This window comes from Centruroides sculpturatus, unplaced genomic scaffold (assembly GCF_000671375.1).
Source record: "Centruroides sculpturatus isolate CEXI.00-Female unplaced genomic scaffold, Cexi_2.0 scaffold700, whole genome shotgun sequence".
NCBI classification, from domain to species: Eukaryota; Metazoa; Arthropoda; class Arachnida; order Scorpiones; family Buthidae; genus Centruroides; species Centruroides sculpturatus.
Window position 1 is genome coordinate 127,231 of NW_019385123.1, and position 24,846 is coordinate 152,076.

At 35.0% G+C, this 24,846-nt stretch overlaps 1 protein-coding gene, 1 long non-coding RNA gene and 4 other non-coding genes across 6 annotated transcripts; all 6 read left to right on the forward strand.

Moving 5' to 3' along the window:
* The first annotated feature begins 4,135 nt into the window (after window positions 1-4,135).
* Trnaq-uug lies at window positions 4,136-4,207 on the forward strand. The gene has a single exon. It is a non-coding gene; the product is annotated as a tRNA-Gln (tRNA).
* A 4,400-nt stretch (window positions 4,208-8,607) lies between these two features.
* On the forward strand, window positions 8,608-8,724 carry Trnal-caa. The gene is made up of 2 exons: window positions 8,608-8,645; window positions 8,679-8,724. It is a non-coding gene; the product is annotated as a tRNA-Leu (tRNA).
* A 2,871-nt stretch (window positions 8,725-11,595) lies between these two features.
* Window positions 11,596-12,729, forward strand: LOC111635080. Its single transcript, XR_002758337.1, has 5 exons — window positions 11,596-11,684; window positions 11,762-11,816; window positions 11,960-12,124; window positions 12,194-12,397; window positions 12,635-12,729. It is a non-coding gene; the product is annotated as an uncharacterized LOC111635080 (long non-coding RNA).
* Window positions 12,730-13,792: 1,063 nt separating this feature from the next.
* Trnal-caa lies at window positions 13,793-13,908 on the forward strand. Its single transcript has 2 exons — window positions 13,793-13,830; window positions 13,863-13,908. It is a non-coding gene; the product is annotated as a tRNA-Leu (tRNA).
* Window positions 13,909-14,950: 1,042 nt separating this feature from the next.
* On the forward strand, window positions 14,951-15,022 carry Trnaq-uug. The gene has a single exon. It is a non-coding gene; the product is annotated as a tRNA-Gln (tRNA).
* Window positions 15,023-18,454: 3,432 nt separating this feature from the next.
* Window positions 18,455-21,760, forward strand: LOC111635084 (ankyrin repeat and SOCS box protein 1-like). The gene is made up of 4 exons (XM_023379941.1): window positions 18,455-19,006; window positions 19,080-19,300; window positions 21,177-21,522; window positions 21,590-21,760. The coding sequence occupies exons 1-4, from the start codon at window positions 18,826-18,828 to the stop codon at window positions 21,727-21,729; spliced, it is 888 nt and encodes a 295-aa protein (XP_023235709.1). The 5' UTR covers window positions 18,455-18,825; the 3' UTR covers window positions 21,730-21,760.
* Window positions 21,761-24,846: the final 3,086 nt, after the last annotated feature.

Below are 24,846 nucleotides of genomic sequence, written 5' to 3' on the forward strand. Positions count from 1 at the left end.
TCCTCTTCGATTCGAGTGATTCGCGTGCGTCCGAAAGAAGTGCTGGAGGGTGCGAAGGAACCCGACAAGAAACGGGTGATTGTCACCATTCCCGATGAGAGCACCTCGTCTGTCATCGACTACCTGGAACAGAGATATCCAGAAGTTCCGGAATGGTCGGTGCAGAGAGAGGCACGCGAGGAAGGAGTCGAAGGGGAGTGTAAATCGATCCTGAAAAAGAGGAAAAAGAAGCCTTGGTGGAAGAAGGTCTTCTTCTTCTGGAAGAAATAAATCTCCGAGGTCTTCTTATTAAATGTGACTTTTATTTTCGATTGTGACATTTTTACCCGGATGTGACTTTTATTCCCGATTGTGACATTTTTACCCGGATGTGGACTTTTACCTGGCTTTGACCTAATGACCGGATGTGACTTTTAATGGCGGTTTGGCGTCTTCCCTTTCCTGCTGGGAATTTTTGGAATGATACATGTCCTTCGTCATCGCTTACGAGGGACGTGTTCTTCCACTTCAGTTAATTAAAGTCGACAGTGACAACTTAGCACTGTCTTCGGTCGTTTGAAACCTCTCAACTGAGGATGAAATTCTGACCGGAAAATAATGGATTTTCGCCTGCAACGTGCGTGTCAACACTGGACACCCGGATAAAAACAAAAGGGAAATATCACAGTTAGCATATGTTTAAGCCACAATTATAATTGTATTGAACAATTAAATGTGTATATAAACCTTTACTTAATAAAAGTTTTAAACTTTATATTAATTGACTACGTGTATCAATTAAAATATTATATCTGCACATTTTATTTTTGGACTAATTCATAATTAAAGTTGAAAGCAATATTTCTAACAATTAAACCGAAAGGCAAACCAGAAGTACGCGATTCGTAACGAAAGAAACAAATATATAAAAATAACAGAAGTAAAAGTAATTTTAAAAACTTGCGAATTTCTATCGATACAAAAGCACGAAATAAAATGCTATAAAACAGAGATTATTAAACTGAAGTCTGTCTCTTTGTTAAGAATAATTCTCTAACTTAATATCAACTTAATAACAGAAAAGTTTTCAATAAACGAAATTACAAAGACTCCTGTCTTTGTAATTTCGTTTTTGAGGATTTTTCTGATCTGCCACCGTCTAATGTACTGTAGTGTTCAATGTAGAATACAGCCGNGACCAATCCTGTCACGACACGAGTCGGCGATGACGTTTTACCGAATTATACGAGTTTTTTTAGCGTGTTTGTACGAATACTGTCGCAATTTTTTCGCAGTCATATAGGAATCCGAACTATATGAACCCGTGTTATGGGGGTCGACTGTAGTGTTTAGTTTTAAATAATAAATATACACAAACATATAACTAAAGTAAAATAAGAATCTTTTATTTAATTGGAGTAGAGAAACACTTCAATCTTCAGAGTATGGCTCTAAAAATGGAAAGGTTGCTTGGAAATCTTGGTCCTATTGAAATAAATACTTTTGTGATGGAACACCTCGAATCGTTTTAGGTTCAGATGTCTCAAACCTTTTATCTATTTCGGTGAAATTTCAGTTTCATAAAACGATTTTCCTGGAAAACTCCATCTCTGTCCATTTTGCTCGAAACATTATCAAGTTCTTTCAGCAATGACGTTTTCTTTGCAGAAATTGCTTCTAACGACGCGTTTCGATTCTAGAAAATCGGTGGAAGAGGATGGCGACTCATCTGTGGAATTGTCGAAGTGATCACAAGTTGGCAGAGGATTAATTATATCGGACTTTGTCGGGTTTGTTCTTGTTTCTTTTTATAAACGAAAAGAAGCGTTTGTGTTGTTTCATTTTCAATTTGGGTGTTTCTTCTGAAGTTGCCAGTAGTCGTTCCATTTCAGATTCCATTCCTTACTCTCCTTTGAAATGAAGGTTTGAAATGGGAATTTCTTCCGTTTCCATCCGTGTGTCAAATTCTAGCTTGGTCCTGAGCTTTTCTGAAAACATAGGCTTTGTTTGCGTATATTTATGCAAATTATTCGTGTAAAGATAAGAGTCATGATTATCACGACTAGGATCTTGTTTTTTGTGCATCATGAAAGGTCTGTCTGTGTCAGTCGAAGTTCTAAATTGTACATTTTTCGGTGTTTCTTGGTCGAATTGTGCCAACGTAACAGTACATATCTACGTCTCTAATAGCCGTTTGCAGAAACTAATAAATATTTTTATAATGTAGATTATGGCGCATGCTGGTAAAATGATCGCATCAATTCCAAAGACAGAATAATATATTAATATAGCTGTCGGCCCAGTCTTTTAGTCGGGATTTATTATACAGTATTTTGAATCGCCGTTATTATTTATCTGTCGTTTAGGCATCAATCGTAATCGCAGAATAACGTCAGGATGGCCGAGCGGCAGTAGCGTACCGTGGGTGTCAGTCGCCCGGGGCGGAGGAAAATTTCGGTCCCCCTTATTTAGGTATTTCAGTTTAAAAGACCAAAATTCAGTTTTTTCACAGAACAAGCAATGAAATTCCGTGAAGTGCAGTGACCTCTTTAAAATAGCACAACTGGATATTAGTGGTGTATATGAACGCGAATGAATCGTACAAGCAAAAAAAAAGTCAATAGGTTTCGCAGGATTTCCTCGGATTAAAAATTTTAGTTCACCCGGACGGCGAGCCGACTCCCGGACTGTCGGGACGATAGCACTATCGTAGGCGCGATGCAAGTATAGATTAGGATGTTTCAAATTTTTACAAGATATTATTATTTATTGTAAAATTTTGCCGCCCCCTAAAAGGTAATTTTGCCACCCCCTAAAAAGTGCCGCCCGGGGCGGGCCGCCACTGCCGAGAGGTCTAAGGCGACAGACTCAAGGTAAACCCTTGCTGTAAATGCTGGAGCGTGCATTCTGGTCCACGATAGTGGTCGTGGGTTCGAATCCCACTCCTGACACGAACTTTTCTTATGAGCGGTTGATTGAAAATGTCTCTTTTAGTGTGACGTAAACGCCTGGAAGACATTTTGTAATTCTTTTGATTCGAAACAGTAATGCTAATTGGGTGAGAACTTTGTAACATGTTGAATTCCGTTTTTAAACCATCACTAAAGTAGAATAAACATGGAAACGTTGCAAAGCGACAAGCAGAAACTCTGCTTCGCCGCACGTGTGTGAAGTAGAGTTTCTAAATTCAAAGCAAAAGAAGTTTCTGAATTCTACTGTCGCTGTCGCCCTCAATTGCATGAACGATGACAAGGGCGAAGAAGAAAAAAAATGTCCCACCGCGATTTGAACTAGGATCACTGGATTCAGAATCCAAAGTGCTAAACATTACACTATGGGACCTCGCCTTATCGCATATCACCTTAATGCATTGCAGATTGCCTTATCGACTATCGCGTAAAGATATTGCCGCATCTGTTGTTGCCGATAATGGAAATCTCTCCGTATACACTTTCTCGTTAAAAAGCGAGGCTGTTGCCACAAATCTGTCGCGAACAGAACGACGGTTGAGGTCGGCGNCACCTTAATGCATTGCAGATTGCCTTATCGACTATCGCGTAAAGATATTGCCGCATCTGTTGTTGCCGATAATGGAAATCTCTCCGTATACACTTTCTCGTTAAAAAGCGAGGCTGTTGCCACAAATCTGTCGCGAACAGAACGACGGTTGCGGTCGGTGGACGTGGTGAAAAAGAATTTAAGAAACGTGTTTCGTTTCGTCGTGTGGAAAGCAAACGGATCGTAAATTGTCGATGGCTGTTCGTGATCGGTTTGTAAATATCGAATCATTAATTAATTTCAAGCATATTACTGTGTTTTTATCGGAAGCGGTCATGCCGCTCGCACTACAGAGGCACAATACTGACACTTGCATTGCAACGCAAGTGTCAGTTGGCGGGCGTCGCGATTTCCACAACGAAAGACAGCGTGCGATCAAAAATACTTAACGAATTTCAGCCGAATCGTTAAACGACGCCCATCAAATTAGTTAACGCGAAGAAAGGCGATGATGTTCCGCCTTTCGCGATATACGACGGAGGACGATAACTCTTTTGCGACACTCAAATTTCCGTTGCATGTGACGAACGAACCAAGTAATGTCCGTTGGCACGCTGATTGGCTTATAAATGGGCTTTCGAGAAGCGGCTTACGCGGAGGTCTCATGGTGTTATGGTAAGCACTCTGGACTTTGAATCCAGTGATCCTAGTTCGAATCTCGGTGAGACCTTTTGTTTTTTTTCTGTCATCGAAGTTCGTGCCCTATGCAATTATGACGCTTAATAACGTATAAAAAAGTCTGCCGCAGGATAGTATACAGTGCGTGTATGTCCAACCGTATTGCACTCAATCAAAAATGTTCATTGCGATATTTATTGTGTAATCGAGTTACAATAACCAAGTACTTTTGACCAATAAATATCTAGCCTACCCGTTGTAGTCGCTGGCAGAATAGTAAAAACATTTTAGACTTTACCTTTTTTCATGTACAAATCAAATAAGTCTTTTGAAAGAAAGGGCTGACGAATTTACAATTTAATGAAAAGTTGTTCCTGGTGATTGGACATAGCGACAAGTTAAGATATTTTAAGTGTCTATTACGTACAGTAGACCCTCCTATAAACGGGTTCATATAATGCGGATTCGTGTATAGCGGCGAAAAAATTGCGACCGTATTCGTATAAACACGCTAAAAGAAAGTCGTAAAATATGGTAAAATGTCATCGCCGACTCGTGTCGCGACAGAATTGGTCGAATCTAGACGAATAACGAATATTGCACAAACCGTTGAGTTTAAACGTGCATTGGACCTACTAAAAACCATTTATTATTTAAAGTCCATAAAAATTATATTTATATTAATGATGTCTCCAAAGTTCAGCGAATTTTTCGCGGAAAAATAACTTATCAGGAAACACGCGCGCCCCCGTTCGATGCGCCGCTCCACGACGAAAACAAGCTTAAGCAATGGCGTCGTCGAACGGTGCACACTCGGTAAGTAATCCTACAATTTTTTGTTTATAGCATAGTTTATATGGATTATTCCCAAAAAAATTATACGTGTTTTGGAAATGTTGGGTCAAACTAGTCTAGAATCGATTAATTTTATGGAAGAAAACCTTTCAAACAGCTGTAGTCTGTAAACATACGTGCTGGGCTGTGATTGGCTCATGTATTTAAGGACTCGTAGAGCATCAATTTCATAAAAAGCGGAACGTATCTACCATGTTATAGGGGGTCGACTGTATTTTTATTAAATTAAAATAAGTGTTTAAATAGCGGTAATTGTTAATCTTGGAAAGTTATTAGATTTCAATGCTGATGATGTTTCGTGATTTTAATTAAAGTTTGCGTGTTTGTCGTGTTAAAGGAATCCCTTTCCCGTGGTTACCTCCAAAAGACTGTTCCCGGTGTTCTCGATCATCCTCCGGTGATATCCATCAAGACGCCTTTCGTCCAGGTGGCTCCTCGTCATCCAAACTCAACAAATCGACAACCGTCATGAGATCCCCGCTTTCAGTTACAACTTATAAGACTCCGGATCGGAAGTCGATTGTAAGCATGACTTTGTTTTTTTATTAAACGCGAATATTACTGTCAGTCCATGTCGGTGTAAATCTCTGTGTCCAGTTCCACTATCTCATACGGTAGAAATCTCTCGCGTCATCCTGACAGATCGTGAGAATGGCGAGTACATCTTTCTTTCACTGCAAGACAGACCATTGTTGGACACTATTCTCACACTTCTGTCCAAAGTCGGATGCAATTCCTACATTCTTCTGTCCTCCGTTTCGTGAANGCAGCGGACCTACTAAAAACCATTTATTATTTAAAGTCCATAAAAATTATATTTATATTAATGATGTCTCCAAAGTTCAGCGAATTTTTCGCGGAAAAATAACTTATCAGGAAACACGCGCGCCCCCGTTCGATGCGCCGCTCCACGACGAAAACAAGCTTAAGCAATGGCGTCGTCGAACGGTGCACACTCGGTAAGTAATCCTACAATTTTTTGTTTATAGCATAGTTTATATGGATTATTCCCAAAAAAATTATACGTGTTTTGGAAATGTTGGGTCAAACTAGTCTAGAATCGATTAATTTTATGGAAGAAAACCTTTCAAACAGCTGTAGTCTGTAAACATACGTGCTGGGCTGTGATTGGCTCATGTATTTAAGGACTCGTAGAGCATCAATTTCATAAAAAGCGGAACGTATCTACCATGTTATAGGGGGTCGACTGTATTTTTATTAAATTAAAATAAGTGTTTAAATAGCGGTAATTGTTAATCTTGGAAAGTTATTAGATTTCAATGCTGATGATGTTTCGTGATTTTAATTAAAGTTTGCGTGTTTGTCGTGTTAAGAAAAACACCAAAAACCTGTAACTTCTGTTCGTGTGAAATATCGAAAGTTCTTGTGGACGAAATATTTAAATCACCCGCCCAGAAACGAAGAAAACGAGATTATTTCTTTATAAGCCATTTATTTTCAAAATTCTTAAAGTTGCAATTAAAAAAACAACAAGCAATTATTTATTGTGACATGGTCGCAATGCCGAGCGGCAATTTTTAATCATATTTTTAATTTATTTAATTTAAAATAAATGATGTCCACCTCAAATTACTACTGTTGTGTCTCGCATGACAGGAGAAGTACATCATACTTCTCCTGTCAGCAATAGAGTCGTGCCTGTCATCTATTTAACTCCTGAAATTTCAGTGGACATGTTTTGAATGGAAATAGGGTGACTTCCGCCTTGCATCGAAACTTCATATATAGTTAATAGAAAGAGGAGGCCTCGATTAACCGTATATGAACTTTCCGATTCAATCAACTCCTAATCTCTTCATATCTGAATTCGACTTTCATCTACCTAACTGCGTTCTCGAGATTAAGGAAGGCCAGACAGTGGGCATTTATAGATCTACAATGGGTTCAAATTGCAGCCCAACATCAATATAGAAACAACAGTTCCAGAAGATTCTACCATTGCTCAATTTAAGTGGAATCGACTTAGTTTATGAGCGTCTTCGAACATTTTAACTCTAACAAAATGGATTACACCTCGTCTCTGTGGGCGCGAGTGAAAGACTACAGACAAAAAAGCAGAATGATCTGTCTCTATAGAAAGACAGACAAAATTCTGTCTTTCAAAAAATCGGAATTTTTAGCATTAAATTGAGTCGCGACGCAACAATAGAATTTCGACAATTGTCTGTTGCTTTGTTGGAATGCGATTTAGTGAATTGTTTCGATTGTTTTCTGAGTTTTGCTGTAGTTTTTGCAATTATTTTGGGTAAGTTTAGTCCCTGATCTTTCTAGATTTAAGTATTTTTTAAGATTGTTAGGTACTAAATCACAATTAGCAGCGATAATTTTCCCACAACGAATATTTCGATAACAACCGTTGTGTGGTTTCTTCAAAGAGAAGATTCGAGTCTTTGACTTATTTTGGGGGAGTCCATTCAATCTTTTCGTTGTTAATTTTCGTCAATCGAATCGAATTGTTAAAGCAAACTCGAATAATAAATTTTGTAGTCTCCCGTTATAATTTTGTGTGTGCATATTACATATGCGTACACATTACATCCCATATGATATTATTATAATGAATCTGACCTTTAATGAATTAGAATAAATGAGTTTATTCGTCATTAATTTCTTCTAGAATATTTTCATTAGTTTTAATGACAATCAACAGAACTCTTATGAAGCATAGAACTGTTATTATTATAATATATTTAATACATAATAATTGAATTTTAACGTTTTCGTTTATTATTCAATTACAACTTTATATTCATTTGTTATTAGAATTTTTCTTGTAATTAAAACGACCATTTTCTATCGTGTTTATGTTATTAAATTTTCATTTAATTTTTGTAATATTGTCTTAATTTAAGGTACTTAAAAGTATCTTAAAAGTTGGTTATTGATAAGTCATGTGACTTTCATATATATATGTAAAGTAAACGACACTATGGCCATTGGCCTTTTCCAACTGTAAAAAATACATATATAAAACACAAACAATCAACAAAGAAAGAAAAAAAAACGCAATTTTTAACAACTTTTTAAAATTGTTCCTAAGTTCTCAAATCTTTATAATATTTAACAACTGAAAATAAAGATGTAAATTTACACATACACCAAGCAATTTTTCACCATATCCTAAATTTATTTAATTTAAAATATATGCTCTCAATCTAAAATTAGTAATGTACTGCCTCGCCCCTGTACATCGTACTTTTCCTGTTAGCAATAGATTCGGGCCTGTCCTCTATTTAACTCCTTTCGAGAAAAGAGTTTCGAATTGAAATAAAGTGACTTCTGTCTTGCATTAGAAGTACGCCAATCGGGACCTCCCGTCTCTAATTCCAATTCTCTGGTGTCAAAATGGAAAAACGACTCGTAATTTAACGTCGACGTCATCACTGAGTCGGGGGAAATTTCATTTCTTGTAAGAGACAAAACATGTCATAACTTCTTCGAGATTCCGTAAACTAAACAATTGCAATTGATTCGTCGTTTAGTTAGTTAAACGTCGGCCTGTCATAAAACTGCTTGAACATAACGAGAAATGAACATTATCCATTGTTTAGGCATCAATCGTAATCGCAGAATAACGTCAGGATGGCCGAGCGGTCTAAGGCGCCAGACTCAAGGTAGACCTTTCCTGTATAATTCGGGAGCGTGCATTCTGGTCCACGATAGTGGGCGTGGGTTCGAATCCCACTCCTGACACGAACTTTTGTTATGAGCGGTTGATTGAAAATGTCTATTTTAGTGTGACGTAAGCGCNGAATTTCTATCGATACAAAAGCACGAAATAAAATGCTATAAAACAGAGATTATTAAACTGAAGTCTGTCTCTTTGTTAAGAATAATTCTCTAACTTAATATCAACTTAATAACAGAAAAGTTTTCAATAAACGAAATTACAAAGACTCCTGTCTTTGTAATTTCGTTTTTGAGGATTTTTCTGATCTGCCACCGTCTAATGTACTGTAGTGTTCAATGTAGAATACAGCCGAATACAGAATAAGGTTAAAAATTGCAGCAGGTTTTCTTGCATATGTTTAGAGCAAATGAAATTTTGATTAAGATTAAAATATTCACAATTCTGAAGAAAAAACAAGTTTTCACGTCCTGTACTTCTTACCCAAACTCTGGAACAAAACAGTCTTTTAGGGCGGAATCGAGCTTTCGTGGCTTCTCGGGCTGTCTCAACATCATTGTATTTCTTTTTTAGCGAACAAATAGTTACAATAAAATTTATAATTCATTTAAATAAATTGAAATGCGCGTCATCCTATAAAAAGTAAACTCACGCGAATTAAAGTTTTTAATTGTTTACGCTAAACTACTTATTAGAACTAAAATCAGAATAAAATAAAATCTTAAGGAAAAAATAACAAATAATTTAGAAGTAATTTATAAAATATTAAAATTTAAACAAAAATGTGTTTTTGATCGAAAATTTTTGAAATTTTTCAGGCAGATTTGTGTATTATGGAGATTGATGCTATTAAGTTTTTGTGATTTTAGGTCGAGCAGGTGAGGAGATAAAAGGAGTCGTGTGTATCTCTAGTAGAGTCGGAGTTAATGACGATTTTACTCGGTATTAGCATTTACAATTCTTTTATGAAACCCATTCCTATACTCAAAATTAAGCTTTTTGCCATTTTACAATAGTTAAAAATATAAAAAGATTTTTTAAATACTGTAAAATATCATAACAGTTGATGCCACTAAATGTTGCCGGGAAAGTTAAGCTACTCGTTGCTGGACTTTTTGTGTCTGCTGTTTGGAAATCTTCTAGTGCCAGACATGCCAGTACAACAGTCAAAGACCATGTACGGCTGAAGAAAGCAAGATGGCCAATACATTGAATTCTTTGCCATCTGGGACATTTTATCTGATTGTGAAGTCATGTTGGAGCAGTGAATAAGCGTATAAATATTAAAGTTGCGCAGTTTTGGATAAATTTCTTATTAGAGACGTTATTATTGACAGTTGTGAAAGATGACGAAAAGAGTAAAAATTCATAATAAAACAAAAATCAGCAAAATATGCTTTGAAAAACTTGGAATTTAGTAGTGAAAAATTCGCATGAGAAGTAAAATTACATTAAAATGAGACCTGCGAGCCTTTTAATAAACACGTTTTTAACATCAGCGGAAAAATATTTTAAAGATCCAGCAACTAATTGCTTAACTTTCCCGGTAACATTTGATGACGCCATCTCTTACATTTTATTAAAATCCTTCTATATTTTAAACTATTATAAAATGGCAATAAACTTAACTTCGAGGGTGGAGACGGGTTTTATAAGAAAAAAAAAATTGTAAATGCTAGTAACGACTAAAGTCATAGTTAAGTCCGACCCTACTCGTAATATGACACACGACCCCCAATGGGTATCCCTCGACCCTCTCGACCTTTAATCACCAAAATTTAACAGCATCAATTTCCCTAATACATAAACCTTGCAAAATATCAGAAATTTTATACAAAAAGTACAGGAGTTATTAGGCTTCGAACAGGGTGAACAAAATCGTGCTCCATACATACACACAAACTAACATCCGTGCATACAGAAAACCCCCAATTCTCGACGTTTCAAGATTCCCTGAGTCCAATAATATTAAAATCTTCGGGATTATTTTTTGACCGTTACCTGATAGTAAAAATAGATCGAGTCATTTATCGTGACATCGTCATTCCGGGCTGTTCTAAATATATTTAATTTAAAGTATATTCTCTCCACCTCAAATTAGTAGTGACTTGGCCCTGTTTATTATACTTTTCCTTTAACGATAAAGTCGTGCCGGCAATAGGGTCTAACACCATTCGGGAAACATTTTGAATTGAAATAACGTAACTTCCGGTTTGCATCGGAATTCGTGTATACTTAATCGGGGCCGCCCATCCCTAAGGTATTCACGTCTGGTCTCTTTATAGATTTCGTGAAACATTAGAAAATGAATTAAATACGAAAATGTAAGAAAATGCTACGAGCATTCTGTTACTCTAAAAGATAATGTTCTTCCTATCAAATTGGTTCCTTTTATTGAGATTTGACAGCATTCAAATAACATATAAAATTATATCTAAGTGAATTTATCTCTTAAAAGCTGGCTTTGATTTAAAAACTTTTTCTTTTTTTAATAATAAGGTCGGCCCTCATCCTCTGTATCACTCATTTCCATTTCATTAACAACGGATGAAGTCATTTCTTCACGGTTGTGATGCTTATTCGCGATTCGGGAAGAGACAACTGAACTACTTCCGGAGATATCGGCTCCTATAGAGAACCTGAACCGATTTTTGAGTGGAGCCATCGGAGTGCAATATGTTTTAACAGAAGCTGAAGTCACAGAAAAATAAAAATTTCTAACTTTATTAATTCCGAGGAATTAAACTTTCCGTTTAATTGCAATGAAAGAGAAATGTACATTTAAAACAATGATAAGACTTTGTAAAGAATTCTCCAAAAGCTCATTTTAATACATAAATGAAATTTCATATATTTAATCACGTGATTTCACATTAAATGTACTTTCATAATAATGAATTACAACAATTTTTAATAATAAGCTGCATTTAACAATATTCTATTGTTGCTATTGCGAAGCGAAAATGGTGCGCTGCCTAAAAAGGTTCTTTTTGCGAGTGTGGAGTAATAAGGAGAAGAAGAAAGGGTAAATTTTCTCATTAATTACATTTATAATTGCGATTTAATTAATATTAATTACGATATAATCGAATTTCCTTACAGGAGAGATGATGATGCTGAACCAAATGCTCAGCAAGTTACAGATTGTCCTACAAAGGTAAGATATTACTCTTTCTCTAGGAAAATCAGTGTTATTTATGACTAAGATTGAGTTAATATCTATTTTTCTAAAGAAGTTTTAAATACTTTTTTCCAATAATGTTGCAAGCGTAAATGATTTTTATTATTGATTTTTCTTAGTTGGACGAAAATTGTCTTGGAACAACGTGTCTCCATTCAAATAGAGAGGATTCGTAGTTCCCAGACAAGTATTCAAAGAGGAGAAAATTTATAGAATTCTGCAGGAATGCATTCTATAAATTCTGTTGTTGTTGTCGTATGTCGGGCGAGATTTCCGATTCACAGGTAAGTTCTCGTTCTTTATACAATCCTTTAATTAAAGAAGTTTATAATTAAAAGATTCTGCGATTTTAGAACTGCGAATTGGAAAATAATCTTGCGCATTCTCAAATTCGATTGGATTCATCAAAATATGATGAAAAAATTCGTAATGAAAATTACGAGATTAAAGAAATAGGAAAGGGAAATTTCGGTACAGTTTTTTTGGCTCGGTGTAAAAATTCAGACGAAAAAGTGGCTTTGAAAGCCGTCAAGATGAAGCGCTTTTGTCTCGCACAGGTACGCTTTAAGCTTTGTTTTTGATTGTAATACGGCGTCAAAAAACAGAACATGTTTATTAAATTATTCTTGACTTCAAAAGTCATCAATTCACACATCATTTAATGTTATTACACCTTTATCAAAACTTATTTAATTATTGATGATGCACTAAGCGATATTCTATAAACATTAATTAGAAATATCAACAGAATATTCTTAGTTTAGTGTATATTAAGAAAATGTCTTTATTTATAGAGGCGCGAGATAAACAAAGAAAAAACTGCATGGACGTCCGCATCGAGCCATCCCCATATTGTGACGTTAATAAGTTATTTCAAAATGAATACAAGGTAAATTTTAACCTTTNAATATTCGAATAACTAATTCAGTTTGTTTAATCAAGACTGTCGAATATTCAATTTCAATGTGTGCGATAATCAAATTTTAATGAGTAATCAGAAGCTGAATAACTTACTGTAATACGAGTTGACTTTGAAAGTTTACAGATAAAAATATAATTAAAACTTAAAATTAACTGTTGTAATTAATTTTTGTGATTTCTTGTCTTTTCAGGATCCAAATAAACGTCTTCAAGAAGGAGACATCCAAATACACAGATTTTTTGATGATGTCCCTTGGCCTGAATCAGTTCGCACTTGACTGATTCAATATATAAATATTCAAAAGAATTATNTTAAACAAATCAATACCGTCAATGTCTGTTCCACTACTCGAATCGTCTTTAAGCTTCAGATTTAAATCCTAACCAAGTTAAAATATCATTAATTATACTTAGACCCATGTCAGAAGAATTATTAACAAAATAATTGCAATTTAATACGCAATAGAACTGTTCGAATGCGTACAAGTACAAATTGAGAAGGAAGCCCTGTGGGGATTCCCCAATTTCGCCAGTCCTGTCAACTTCTGTCATAGAGCACAACTATGAGTACTTGGCTTTCGGGCGCCACCGGATAGTTCAACATGCCGACAGACGTTTCGCATTGCATTTCAATTCTGATAAATGCCAATAGAGGCGCTGTTAATGCTATAATATAGGTTAATAAGAATATAGTAATTGCGCTCCGGTCGGATTTTTTTCTCCTTGCGAAGACATTTCTTATGCTACAAGTAGGGTGGGTTTTGGGACAATGACTTTGAATATTACGTGACCGATCGCTCGACTTGCCGCCCCCCTGGACGTGCCGCCCGCGTGAAGTGCACGCCTTGCACGCCCGCTTACGGCGGGCCGGAAAACACGTCATAACTTCTTTCGAAATTCCGTAAACTAAACAATTGCAATTGAATCATCGTTTAGTTAGTTAAACGTCGGCCTGTCATAAAACAGCTTGAACATAACGAGAAACGAACATTATACATTGTTTTAGGCATCAATCGTGAACATAGAATAACGTCAGGATGGCCGAGAGGTCTAAGGCGCCAGACTCAAGGTAGACCCTTGCTGTAAATGCGGGAGCGTGCATTCTGGTCCACGATAGTGGTCGTGGGTTCGAATCCCACTCCTGACACGAACTTTTTCTTATGAGCGGTTGATTCAAAATGTCTCTTATAGTGTGACGTAAACACCTGTAAGACATTTTATAATTCTTTTAATTCGAAACTATAATGCTAATCGGGTCAGAACTTTGCGACATGTTGAATTCCGTTTTGAAACTGTCGCTAAAGTAGAATAAACATACGGAAACGTTGCAAAGCGTCGAGCAGAAAATCTGCTTCGCCGCACGTGTGTGAAGCAGAGTTTCTGTTCTAAATTCAAAGCAAACGAAATTTCTGAATTCTACTGTCGATGTCGCCTTCATTGCATGAACGATGACAGGGCAAAGAAAAAAAAGACCCTACCGCGATTTGAACTCGGATTCAGAGTCTAGAGTGCCACCATGGGACCTCGCCAGACTCGCCTGTCGCATATCACCTTAATGCATTGCAGATTGCCTTACCGACTATCACCTAAAGATATCGCCGCATCTGTTGGTGCCGATAATGGAAATCACTCCGTCTACACTTTCTCCTTAGAAAGCGAAGCTGTTGCCACAAATCTGTCGCGAACAGAATGACGGTTCAGGTCGGCGGACGTGGTGAAAAAGAATTTAAGAAACGTGTTTCGTTTCGTCGTGTGGAAAGCAAACGGATCGTAAATTGTCGATGGCTGTCCGTGATCGGTGTCTAAATAATCGAATCACTAATTCGTTTCAAGCGTGTTTTTATCGGAAGCGGTCACGGCGCTCGCACCACAGAGGCACAATACTGACACTTGCATTGCACCAAATCGTGCAATGCAAGTGTCAGTTGGAGAACGTCGCGATTACCACAACGAAAACAGCGTGCGATCGAAAATACTTAACGAATTTCAGCCGAATCGTTAAACGACGCCCATCAAATTAGTTAACGCGAAGAAAGATGAAAATGTTCCGCCCTTCGCGATATACGACGGAGGACGATAACTCTTTTGCGACACTCAAATCTCCGTTGCATGTGACGAACGAACCAAGAAATGTCCGTTGGCACGCTGTTTGGTTTATAAACGGGCTTTCGAGAAGCTGCTCACGCGGAGGTCTCATGGTGTAACGGTAAGCACTCTGGACTTTGAATCCAGCGATCCGAGTTCGAATCTCGGTGAGACCTTTTGTTTCGCTGGCAGAATAGTAAAAACGTTTTATACTTTTCCTTTTTCCATCTACATATCAAATAAGTCTTTTGAAATAAAGGGCTGACGAATTTACAATTTAATGAATATGATGATTTGGACTGGTGATTTTTCGACATTTTAAGACTCTATTGCGTATTTTTATTATATCAAAATGAGTGTTTAAATCGAAGTAATTTTAATCTTGGAAAGTTATTAGATTTTAATGCTGATGATCTTTCGTGATTTTAATTAAAGTTTGTGTGTTAAGCAAAATCACCAAAAACCAGTAAGTTTTGTTCGTGTGAAATATCGTAAGTTCTTGTGGACGAAATATTTAAATCATCCCCACACACAAACGAAGAAAACGAGATTATTTCTTTATAAGCCATTTATTTTCAAAATTCTTAAAGTTGCAATTAAAAAACTAACGAGCAATTATTTATTGTGACACGGTCACAATGCCGGACGGCAATTTTAAATCATATTTTTAATTTATTTAATTTCAAATATATGCCGTCCACCTCAAATTACTACTGTAGTGTCTCCTCCCCGTACAGTACATCATACTTTTCCTGTCAGCAATAGAGTCGTGCCTGTCATCTGTTTTAAATCCCGAAATTTCAGGGGAAATGTTTTGAATGGAAATAAGGTGACTTCCGCCTTGCATCGAAAGTTCATATATAATTAATTGAAAGAGGAGGCCTCGATTAACTACATATGAACTTTCCGATGCAATCAACTCCTAACCTTTTCATATCTCGACTTTCATCTACCTAACTACGGTCTCGAGATTAAGAAAGGCCAGACAGTGAGATTTATAGATCTACTATGATTCAAATTGCAGCCCAACATAATATAGAAACAACAGTTCCAGATGATTCTACCATTGCTCAATTTAAGTCGAATCCACTTAGTTTATGAGTGTCTTCGAACATTTTAACTCTAACAAAATGGATTACACCTCGTTTCTGTGGGCGTGAGTGAAAGACTACAGACAAAAAGCAGAATGGTCCGTTTCTACAGCAAGATAGACTCAGCAACCCCGAAATCGAAATTATATCAAAAAATCGAAATTTTTAGCATTAAACTGAGTCGCCACGCAACAATAGAATTTCGACAATTGTCTGTTGCTTTGTTCGAATGCGATTGTTTCGAGTATTTTCGCAGTTTTGCTGTAGTTTTTGCGATTTTTTTGGGTAAGTTTAGTCCCTGATTTTTCTAGAATTAGGTATTTTTTAACATTGTTAGGTACTAGATCACAGTTAGCAGCGATAATTTTCTCACAACGAATATTTCGATAACAACCGTTGTGTGGTTTCTTCAAAGAGAAGAATCGAGCCTTTGACTTATTTTGGAAAAGTGCATTCAATCTTTTCGTTGTCAATATTCGTCAATCGAATCGAATTGTTAAAGCCAACTCGGATAATAAATTCTGTCGTTTCTCGTTATAATTTTGCGTGTGTATGTTACATATGCGTAGACATTACATCCCATATGATATTATTATAATGAATCTGACCTTTAATGAATTAGAATAAATGAGTTTATTCGTCATTAATTTCTTCTAGAATATTTTCATTAGTTTTAATGACAATCAACAGAACTCTTATGAAGCATAGAACTGTTATTATTATAATATATTTAATACATAATAATTGAATTTTAACGTTTTCGTTTATTATTCAATTACAACTTTATATTCATTTGTTATTAGAATTTTTCTTGTAATTAAAACGACCATTTTCTATCGTGTTTATGTTATTAAATTTTCATTTAATTTTTGTAATATTGTCTTAATTTAAGGTACTTAAAAGTATCTTAAAAGTTGGTTATTGATAAGTCATGTGACTTTCATATATATATGTAAAGTAAACGACACTATGGCCATTGGCCTTTTCCAACTGTAAAAAATACATATATAAAACACAAACAATCAACAAAGAAAGAAAAAAAAACGCAATTTTTAACAACTTTTTAAAATTGTTCCTAAGTTCTCAAATCTTTATAATATTTAACAACTGAAAATAAAGATGTAAATTTACACATACACCAAGCAATTTTTCACCATATCCTAAATTTATTTAATTTAAAATATATGCTCTCAATCTAAAATTAGTAATGTACTGCCTCGCCCCTGTACATCGTACTTTTCCTGTTAGCAATAGATTCGGGCCTGTCCTCTATTTAACTCCTTTCGAGAAAAGAGTTTCGAATTGAAATAAAGTGACTTCTGTCTTGCATTAGAAGTACGCCAATCGGGACCTCCCGTCTCTAATTCCAATTCTCTGGTGTCAAAATGGAAAAACGACTCGTAATTTAACGTCGACGTCATCACTGAGTCGGGGGAAATTTCATTTCTTGTAAGAGACAAAACATGTCATAACTTCTTCGAGATTCCGTAAACTAAACAATTGCAATTGATTCGTCGTTTAGTTAGTTAAACGTCGGCCTGTCATAAAACTGCTTGAACATAACGAGAAATGAACATTATCCATTGTTTAGGCATCAATCGTAATCGCAGAATAACGTCAGGATGGCCGAGCGGTNAATGATACATGTCCTTCGTCATCGCTTACGAGGGACGTGTTCTTCCACTTCAGTTAATTAAAGTCGACGGTGACAACTTAGCACCATCTTTGGTCGTTTGAAACCTCTCAATTGAGGATGAAATTCTGACCGGAAAATAATGGATTTTCGCCAGCAACGTGCGTGTGAACACTGGACACCCGAATAAAAACAAAAGGGAAATATCGCAGTTAGCATATGTTTAAGCCACAATTATAATTATGTCGATCAATTAAATGTGTGTATAAACTTTTACTTAATAAAAGTTTTAAACTTTATATTAATTGACTACGTGTATCAGTTTAAATATTATATCTGCACGTTTTATTTTTGAACTAATTTATAATTGAAGTTAAAATAATCTTTCTAACAATTAAACCGAAAGTCAAAGCAGAAAAAAAGGTATACGATTCATAGCGAAAGAAGAATTTAAAAATAAAAGTGAAAATAATTTTAAAAAGTTGCGAATTTGTATCGAAATAAAATGCTATAAAACAGAGATTATTAATCTGAAGTGTGTCTCCGCGAGTACTTTGTTAACAATAATTCTCTATTTAATATCCACTTAATAGCAGAAAAGTTTTCAATAAATGAAATTATAAAGACACCTGTCCTTGTAATTTTATTTGTTAAGGATTTTTCTGGTGTACTGTGCGATCATCTGCCACTGCGTAATGAACTGTACCGTATAATGTAGAATACAGTCGAATACAAAATAAAGTTAAAAATTGCAGCAGATTTTCTTACACAAGTTTATAGGAAATTTAAAAATCAGAATTTATAATTTCAATTAAGAAACCAGGACAGTAGCTAAGACGTTTGTTTCTTCCGTATTTTATAAATTTTCTTCTTGCAAAATTATATCGAATCGTAGATTACGTTCCGTTTTATGTTCGCAAATTTCATTTTACTGTATCACGCTATTATTATTATAAGAAAAACATTCAGCGGTAACCACGGCAACGAATTTCCGCTATGTACTTTATTATCCACTATGTGGCGCTTCGAACGATTTTCAATTACACGCACGAATCTTTATCGATATTATCGATAGCGCGTTAATCTGATTGATCTGCTAATATTTTACGCAAATTATAGAACATGTCAAATATTTATAAATATAGAATAAAGAATTCGACTATCGTTTACTGGATCACGTGATGGCCTATTTATTATTTTCTATTTTTGGCACGTGGAAAAGCTTCGTACCTTTAAAGATCCCGAGACCGAATTTATGCTAAATATACGACATTTTATCGTCGATCCGGACGATGGAGATACGAGACTTCACTACGCCGCGTTTGACGGCGATTTAGACAGTTTAAAAGAGCTGCTGTCCGAACCGGAACGTAAACAATGCATAAACAGAAGAGTCAGACCCTTCGGAGCCACACCTATCCGCTTGGCAGCCACGAGTATCAATTACTTGACATCTCTCTTCTCTTATACATCTGTAACAATTATATAATTGTCATTATATTACAATAGGTGGTAGTTATTCCTGCATCGAATATCTGATAGAAAACGGTGCCGACATCGAAATTGTGGACGTCAAAGGCCAGACACCGCTATTCGTTGCCGTGCAGAAGAATTTTGTCGATTGCGTGAGTCTGTTGTTGGAAAACGGTGCAGATCCGAATGGCTCCTACAGAAACAGGTCTTCGCCTTTGTTTATTGCCGCGAAAGATGGATATGTCGATTGCATCAAGGTAAATTACAAGTCAAGTATTAACTGAGGAAGCTCACACAATGAATATATAATATATTCATAATTTGGAAGAAACAAAAGAATTCACATTCCTGTCCTTGAAGACTTTTATTGTTTTTTCCAAATTGTGAATACTTCATTGATTTTTTAATTAACAAACATTAACCTAAACACCGAATTATATTTGCATTTTTACACGAAATGCTGATTGTTTGCTGTATTAAATTCTCTCATGTAAAATACCTGCATTTGCAGAATTTGAAATCTATTTTGATAATCTGATCCAAAGTGTTACTTGTACTGTACTTACAAAAAATAATACATAAAACAGATCAGTTATTATAGATTACCACCATCCTCTGATGCTGTTCGCAACAAAGTACAAAGTTGGATTAGGAAGATCTTAGAATTTTCGGATGCTCTAACATTACTTAACTTATTATTATTAACACATTTTATTAATAATTGAGTTATAAATTGATGGGATTATTCACAATACTGGATAATTAGATATCAACTGTTGTAATGAATATTTTAATTGATTACAGTATATTATAACATGGTAAATGTTATAGCATTTTTAAAAACGAAGACATTATTGACACACTTGTGTGGTGAAATTTCTGGTAAAAATTACACACTTATAAACTGGAAAAACATCTATCTACAAAATTTAACATTAAATGAAAAGCTGATATACTAGAATAAGTATATTCATTGGAGTCTCTAAGTTTTTTTTATGATATTTATATATATATATAATTTATTATGTATGTTGAATTAAAGCCAGTTGCATGCATGATGATTAATCATATATTAATATTGAACAATTGAGAATTAATGAATTGGCTATTTGTATCAAATTAGCCAAATTTATTAATCATACAGAATAATTTCTCATTCTCTCAACTTTACTGGCAGTTACATTTAAGGATGGGTTGTGTAAAATAGTTACAGAAGTAATTTGTTTCACATTAAAAAATGTTTTTTTAAAAACAAAATGCAAATTAGAAGCTTCAAATTATAGTGACAAATTTGAATATCAAAAGTCATTGATTTCAAAATTATATATTAATATAGTGTGGGTTTAACAATAAGACTGGCCAAACTTTGATAGTTTATAATTAGCTTCATATTCTATCAAACTATTTGGAATAATAGCTTTTTTCCCTAATTACACTTCTGTTTTGATAGGGCCAAGTTCAAAATAGGACAAAACTTGGTCAGTCTTATATTAAAATATAAATACAGGATGTTAATAATATTTTTAGAATTCAAATGAACTTAAAAAAGAAAATACATAGGATTAGACATTAATTTTAACTTTAAATATTTTCCAACATGAATGTAAACATAAAAATCATATACATTTTTAAATTCTTTCTGCCTTGTGGACACTATAAAAGGGGTTTCATTGTAGGGACAGCTGGATGGTGCTCGATATATACAAGGGAGTGCACCCATAAAAATTTCCCAAACATGCTGATCCTGTGGGTCCCAGTGTCTTTTTTCACCTCTTGGCCATCCAATGTATTATATAATAACCTGATAATCTACACCTATTTCAATTACAAACTTGATTGCTAGCTATCTAATTTTTTCCTTGATTCCAGATGCAGGAATTTTATTGTTGTATTAATTTTACACTTATCAAAATATTAAAGAACTTTAAACCTGTGTAAGATCAGTGTTTTAATATTAAAAAATTTCATGGTAAAATGAAAAAAAATGAATTTTATCAATATTTATTCTTTTCTTTCTTTTTACAAGTTATATCAGCAGTTTGTAAAGAAATAAATATTAAAAATTTGTAATTTGCTTGTGTAATATACATGTAAACAAAAAATAAACTCCCATTATTTTACGAACGTTTGCAGCTGCTTCTGAAATATGGTGCAGACACAGAACTGATTGACAAATCGCTAGAGATTCCTGGATTTCCTTTATACATTTCTGCAATATATCAACACTATGAATGCTACACCGCACTGCTATTGGCAGGTGCAGAGACAGATTTGAGACGAGTCATGCCATCCTTACCGCCCTCGAAATATGCTCAGATTTCTTTATCCCACGCCTTGGTTAGACACTGCTGTCCTGCTATATATGCCAAACTGTTTGTTGAATTCGGCGGTTACTTGTGGCAGAAAGATTTGGAGGGATTGCTTGTAACGGAGTTAAATAAAGATAATAGTTGTAAAGCTTATTTTCAGAAAATAATAAGTAAGTAGTTTTTTAATATTTTTTTTATAAAATTAAATTTCATTGTAACTCTTGAAATTTTTTCCAGGTATGCCTCTGCGTCTTCAGTCAATCTGTCGCATTGCGATACGTAGATGGATGGGACGGGCTAAACTGGATAAAATTTTGAAATTGCCTTTACCTTTATATTTGTTGGACTATTTATTATATACAGATTTAATAAAATAATTTATATTTTTTAATGTGAATAAATCATTTCTTTAGAAATCCTTCCAGAAAAAAAATGACATATCTCTCTCCTAAAATAATAATGTTATTACTATTTATTTTTTGCCTTTTATGAAACTTTGACACATGTTTAGAGATTTTAACAAGAATTAGTTGACTATATTACAATATCTTAAAACAAAAACATAAAATAATCATCATCTTCATTGATTTGATTTGCATCTTTACAAGAGGGAGAAAAAGAAAACAAGATAGTAGGTACATATACCAGAATAAGTATCATTTACACATATGTGGGATAATAGGAAAGTCTTGCACAATCTGACAACACTGCCACATGGTGTATGCAATCATATTAAATGCTTGCATAAGCATTCTTGCAGATGAGAACTGGGTGAATGACCACAGCAAACAAGTGCTGAGCAGGAGACAAATGATGGATGTTTGCAGAACACTCAGGTACTGTCACACATGAAGATCAGCCTTGCTTACATCAAAATCAAATCAATACCTGGGAAAACACTCACAGACATCCAACAAAGCATTCGTGGAAAGGTGTGGAGATGACACTGCCAACCAAAGTATAGTGTTGTGTTGGGTGGACTTTTTTTGTCATGGTCGCTGAAGCATCTTGGATGACCTGAGATCCAAATGACTGAAAACTGTGATGAAGCAACTGTGGTGTGTGTGTTGCAGAACTGCTTGGAGAAGATTGTTGCATCACATGCAACAAGATTGATGCAGAGGTGGGAATATCACATTTTTTGGCACAACAAATCCTCACGGTCAATGTGAAAAGACAGATCTCCACAAGGTGGGTGCCACACCAATTCACACCAGAACAGAAACATCAATGGACTTGTTGAACAGATTCAATGCCTTGGGGTTGGAGTTTATCAAATGCCTCATCATTGATGAGTACTGGACCAGGGACTTTGAGTCAGAACTGAACTCTCAAAGCAGCGAATGGCGAGCAGTAGGTTTACCTCAACCGAAGAAGTTTCACAGGGCTTAGTTGAAATTGAAGCAGATGACAATTAAATTAATATGATATATGACCACAAGGGTGTCATCTTGAGAAAGTGAATTCCAGTGGACACAACTGTCACCAGAAAAGTCTATGCAAAGTCTTTGGTGGAAAATGTCCAAGATGCGTCCTGAGCTCCTACAACATGATGTGTTTATTCTGCACGATAACACACGGCTGAATATTGCAATGACTGTGACTGACCTGCTCAGATTCTTCAGCTGGGAGATCTTGCCCTATCCTCTGTATAGTCCTGACTCCAATCTCCTGACTTCATCCCCAAGCTCAAACTATCCCTGTGAGGACAGCAATTTGCCTCTGTTGCAGAAGTCTCGGTGGTCATTACCAGATGCATTCACCAACTCAACAAAAGTGGTAAGCTGATGGGATTTGTGAGCCAGCCCAAATGTTGGCAGGCAGTGACTGATCACAAGGGAGGTTACTTCGAAGGACAGTAATAACACACTGTAGCATTCCTTGGTTTCAATAAAAAAAAATGCTGTGCAAGACTTTCCTACTATCCCATGTATTATATAATTAATATCATCATATCAAAACATGACAAATACACCTAAATAAAATAAACTTAATTACAGGTAACCCTTGGTTTACTCTGCAGTTCTGTTCCTACAAAAGCCAATGCAAATCAAATCAGCATAAAATGAACTCATATTTACAGTGAGGTATAGGGTTAGTTCTAAATAAGTGAAAAATAAGCAAATAATTTTGTTTATTAATACAATATAATATAAAATACATATATTATAAATTTAATTTTTTAAATGTTTATTTTTTAATAAAGTGAAATGTTTTTATTAAAAAAACTTAAAAACAAATGATATTTCAAAGTTTCAGATCTCTGACATTTTTCAGAAAAAGTATTCATCTTTAATTGTTTAGATTTTTGTTTTCTCTCATTAAGAATTTTGGAATATGGTTGAATGGATGAGATGATGCACCTTTTTACATTTGCACTTCAATCCCAATTGTTGCCTCCCACCATGACACCTCCTTTATTCTTGCATACGTGGGTACATAAACATTTAGTATTTTAATATTAATTTAATGTAAATGTATACATAACCAATAATATTAAACAGAAAAAATAAATATATTCAATAAAAATCTTTGTTTTAACAAATGTACGTCATCACAACTCAGTAAATATGTCAACACAAACAAAAATCAGTCTAGTATAGGAAAAATCGGGAAATTACATGATGAAATGGCGAATTGTGAATAAATCATTTCTTTAGAAATCCTTCCAGAAAAGTATTTATATACTAAAAAAATGACATATCTCTCTCCTAAAATAATAATGTTATTACTATTTATTTTTTGCCTTCTATGGGCATTACTGTGAATCGGTGTAAATTGAGCTGGCGTAAACCGAGGGCTAGCTGTATTATACAAAGTCATTAAACAAAATTAATAGTTAGTATTATGCCATAATAGATTTAGTAAATCTTAAGAAGTTTATATACCAGGGGTGGGCAAGCAAAAGTTCAGTGGGAGCCAAAATGCATGGGAGCCACAGTTCTGTAACCATGATTTTATTATATAATATAAATATGATATTGAATTTTTTAAATAAACATATTTCACAAAATTGTGGAAATAAAATTGTAAACATAATAATAAAAAGCAGAAATTAACACTTTCAGCAAGAGGCGCATGCAACTCAAAAAGAGCTGCATTTGCCCATGTCTGTTATATACCTTAAACAATGTTATGGGACATCATCATCAAGCAAAGAATAAAAATTAAATTCATATCCTAACAAAGATTTCTTTAAATGTCTTAAAGGTTCACAAGAAATAAATATATAATTCTTAATATCCTCAACGACCAAATCACAAAAAGGGCACCTAGTGTTTTTCATAATACAGTAGAACCTCGAAAACTCGGCCTAATGTGGACCGAAGGGTGGCCGAGTTTGTGAAAATGCCGGGTTACCGGGAATGGGGTTAAAAAAAATAAGTACGAGTGTTTCCTCAGAAAATACTGTACTGTACTTGTATGTATTGTTTACTTGAGAATACAACAGAGAATAAACTGCCCAAATACCCTTAAACAAAGGAAAAGTATGT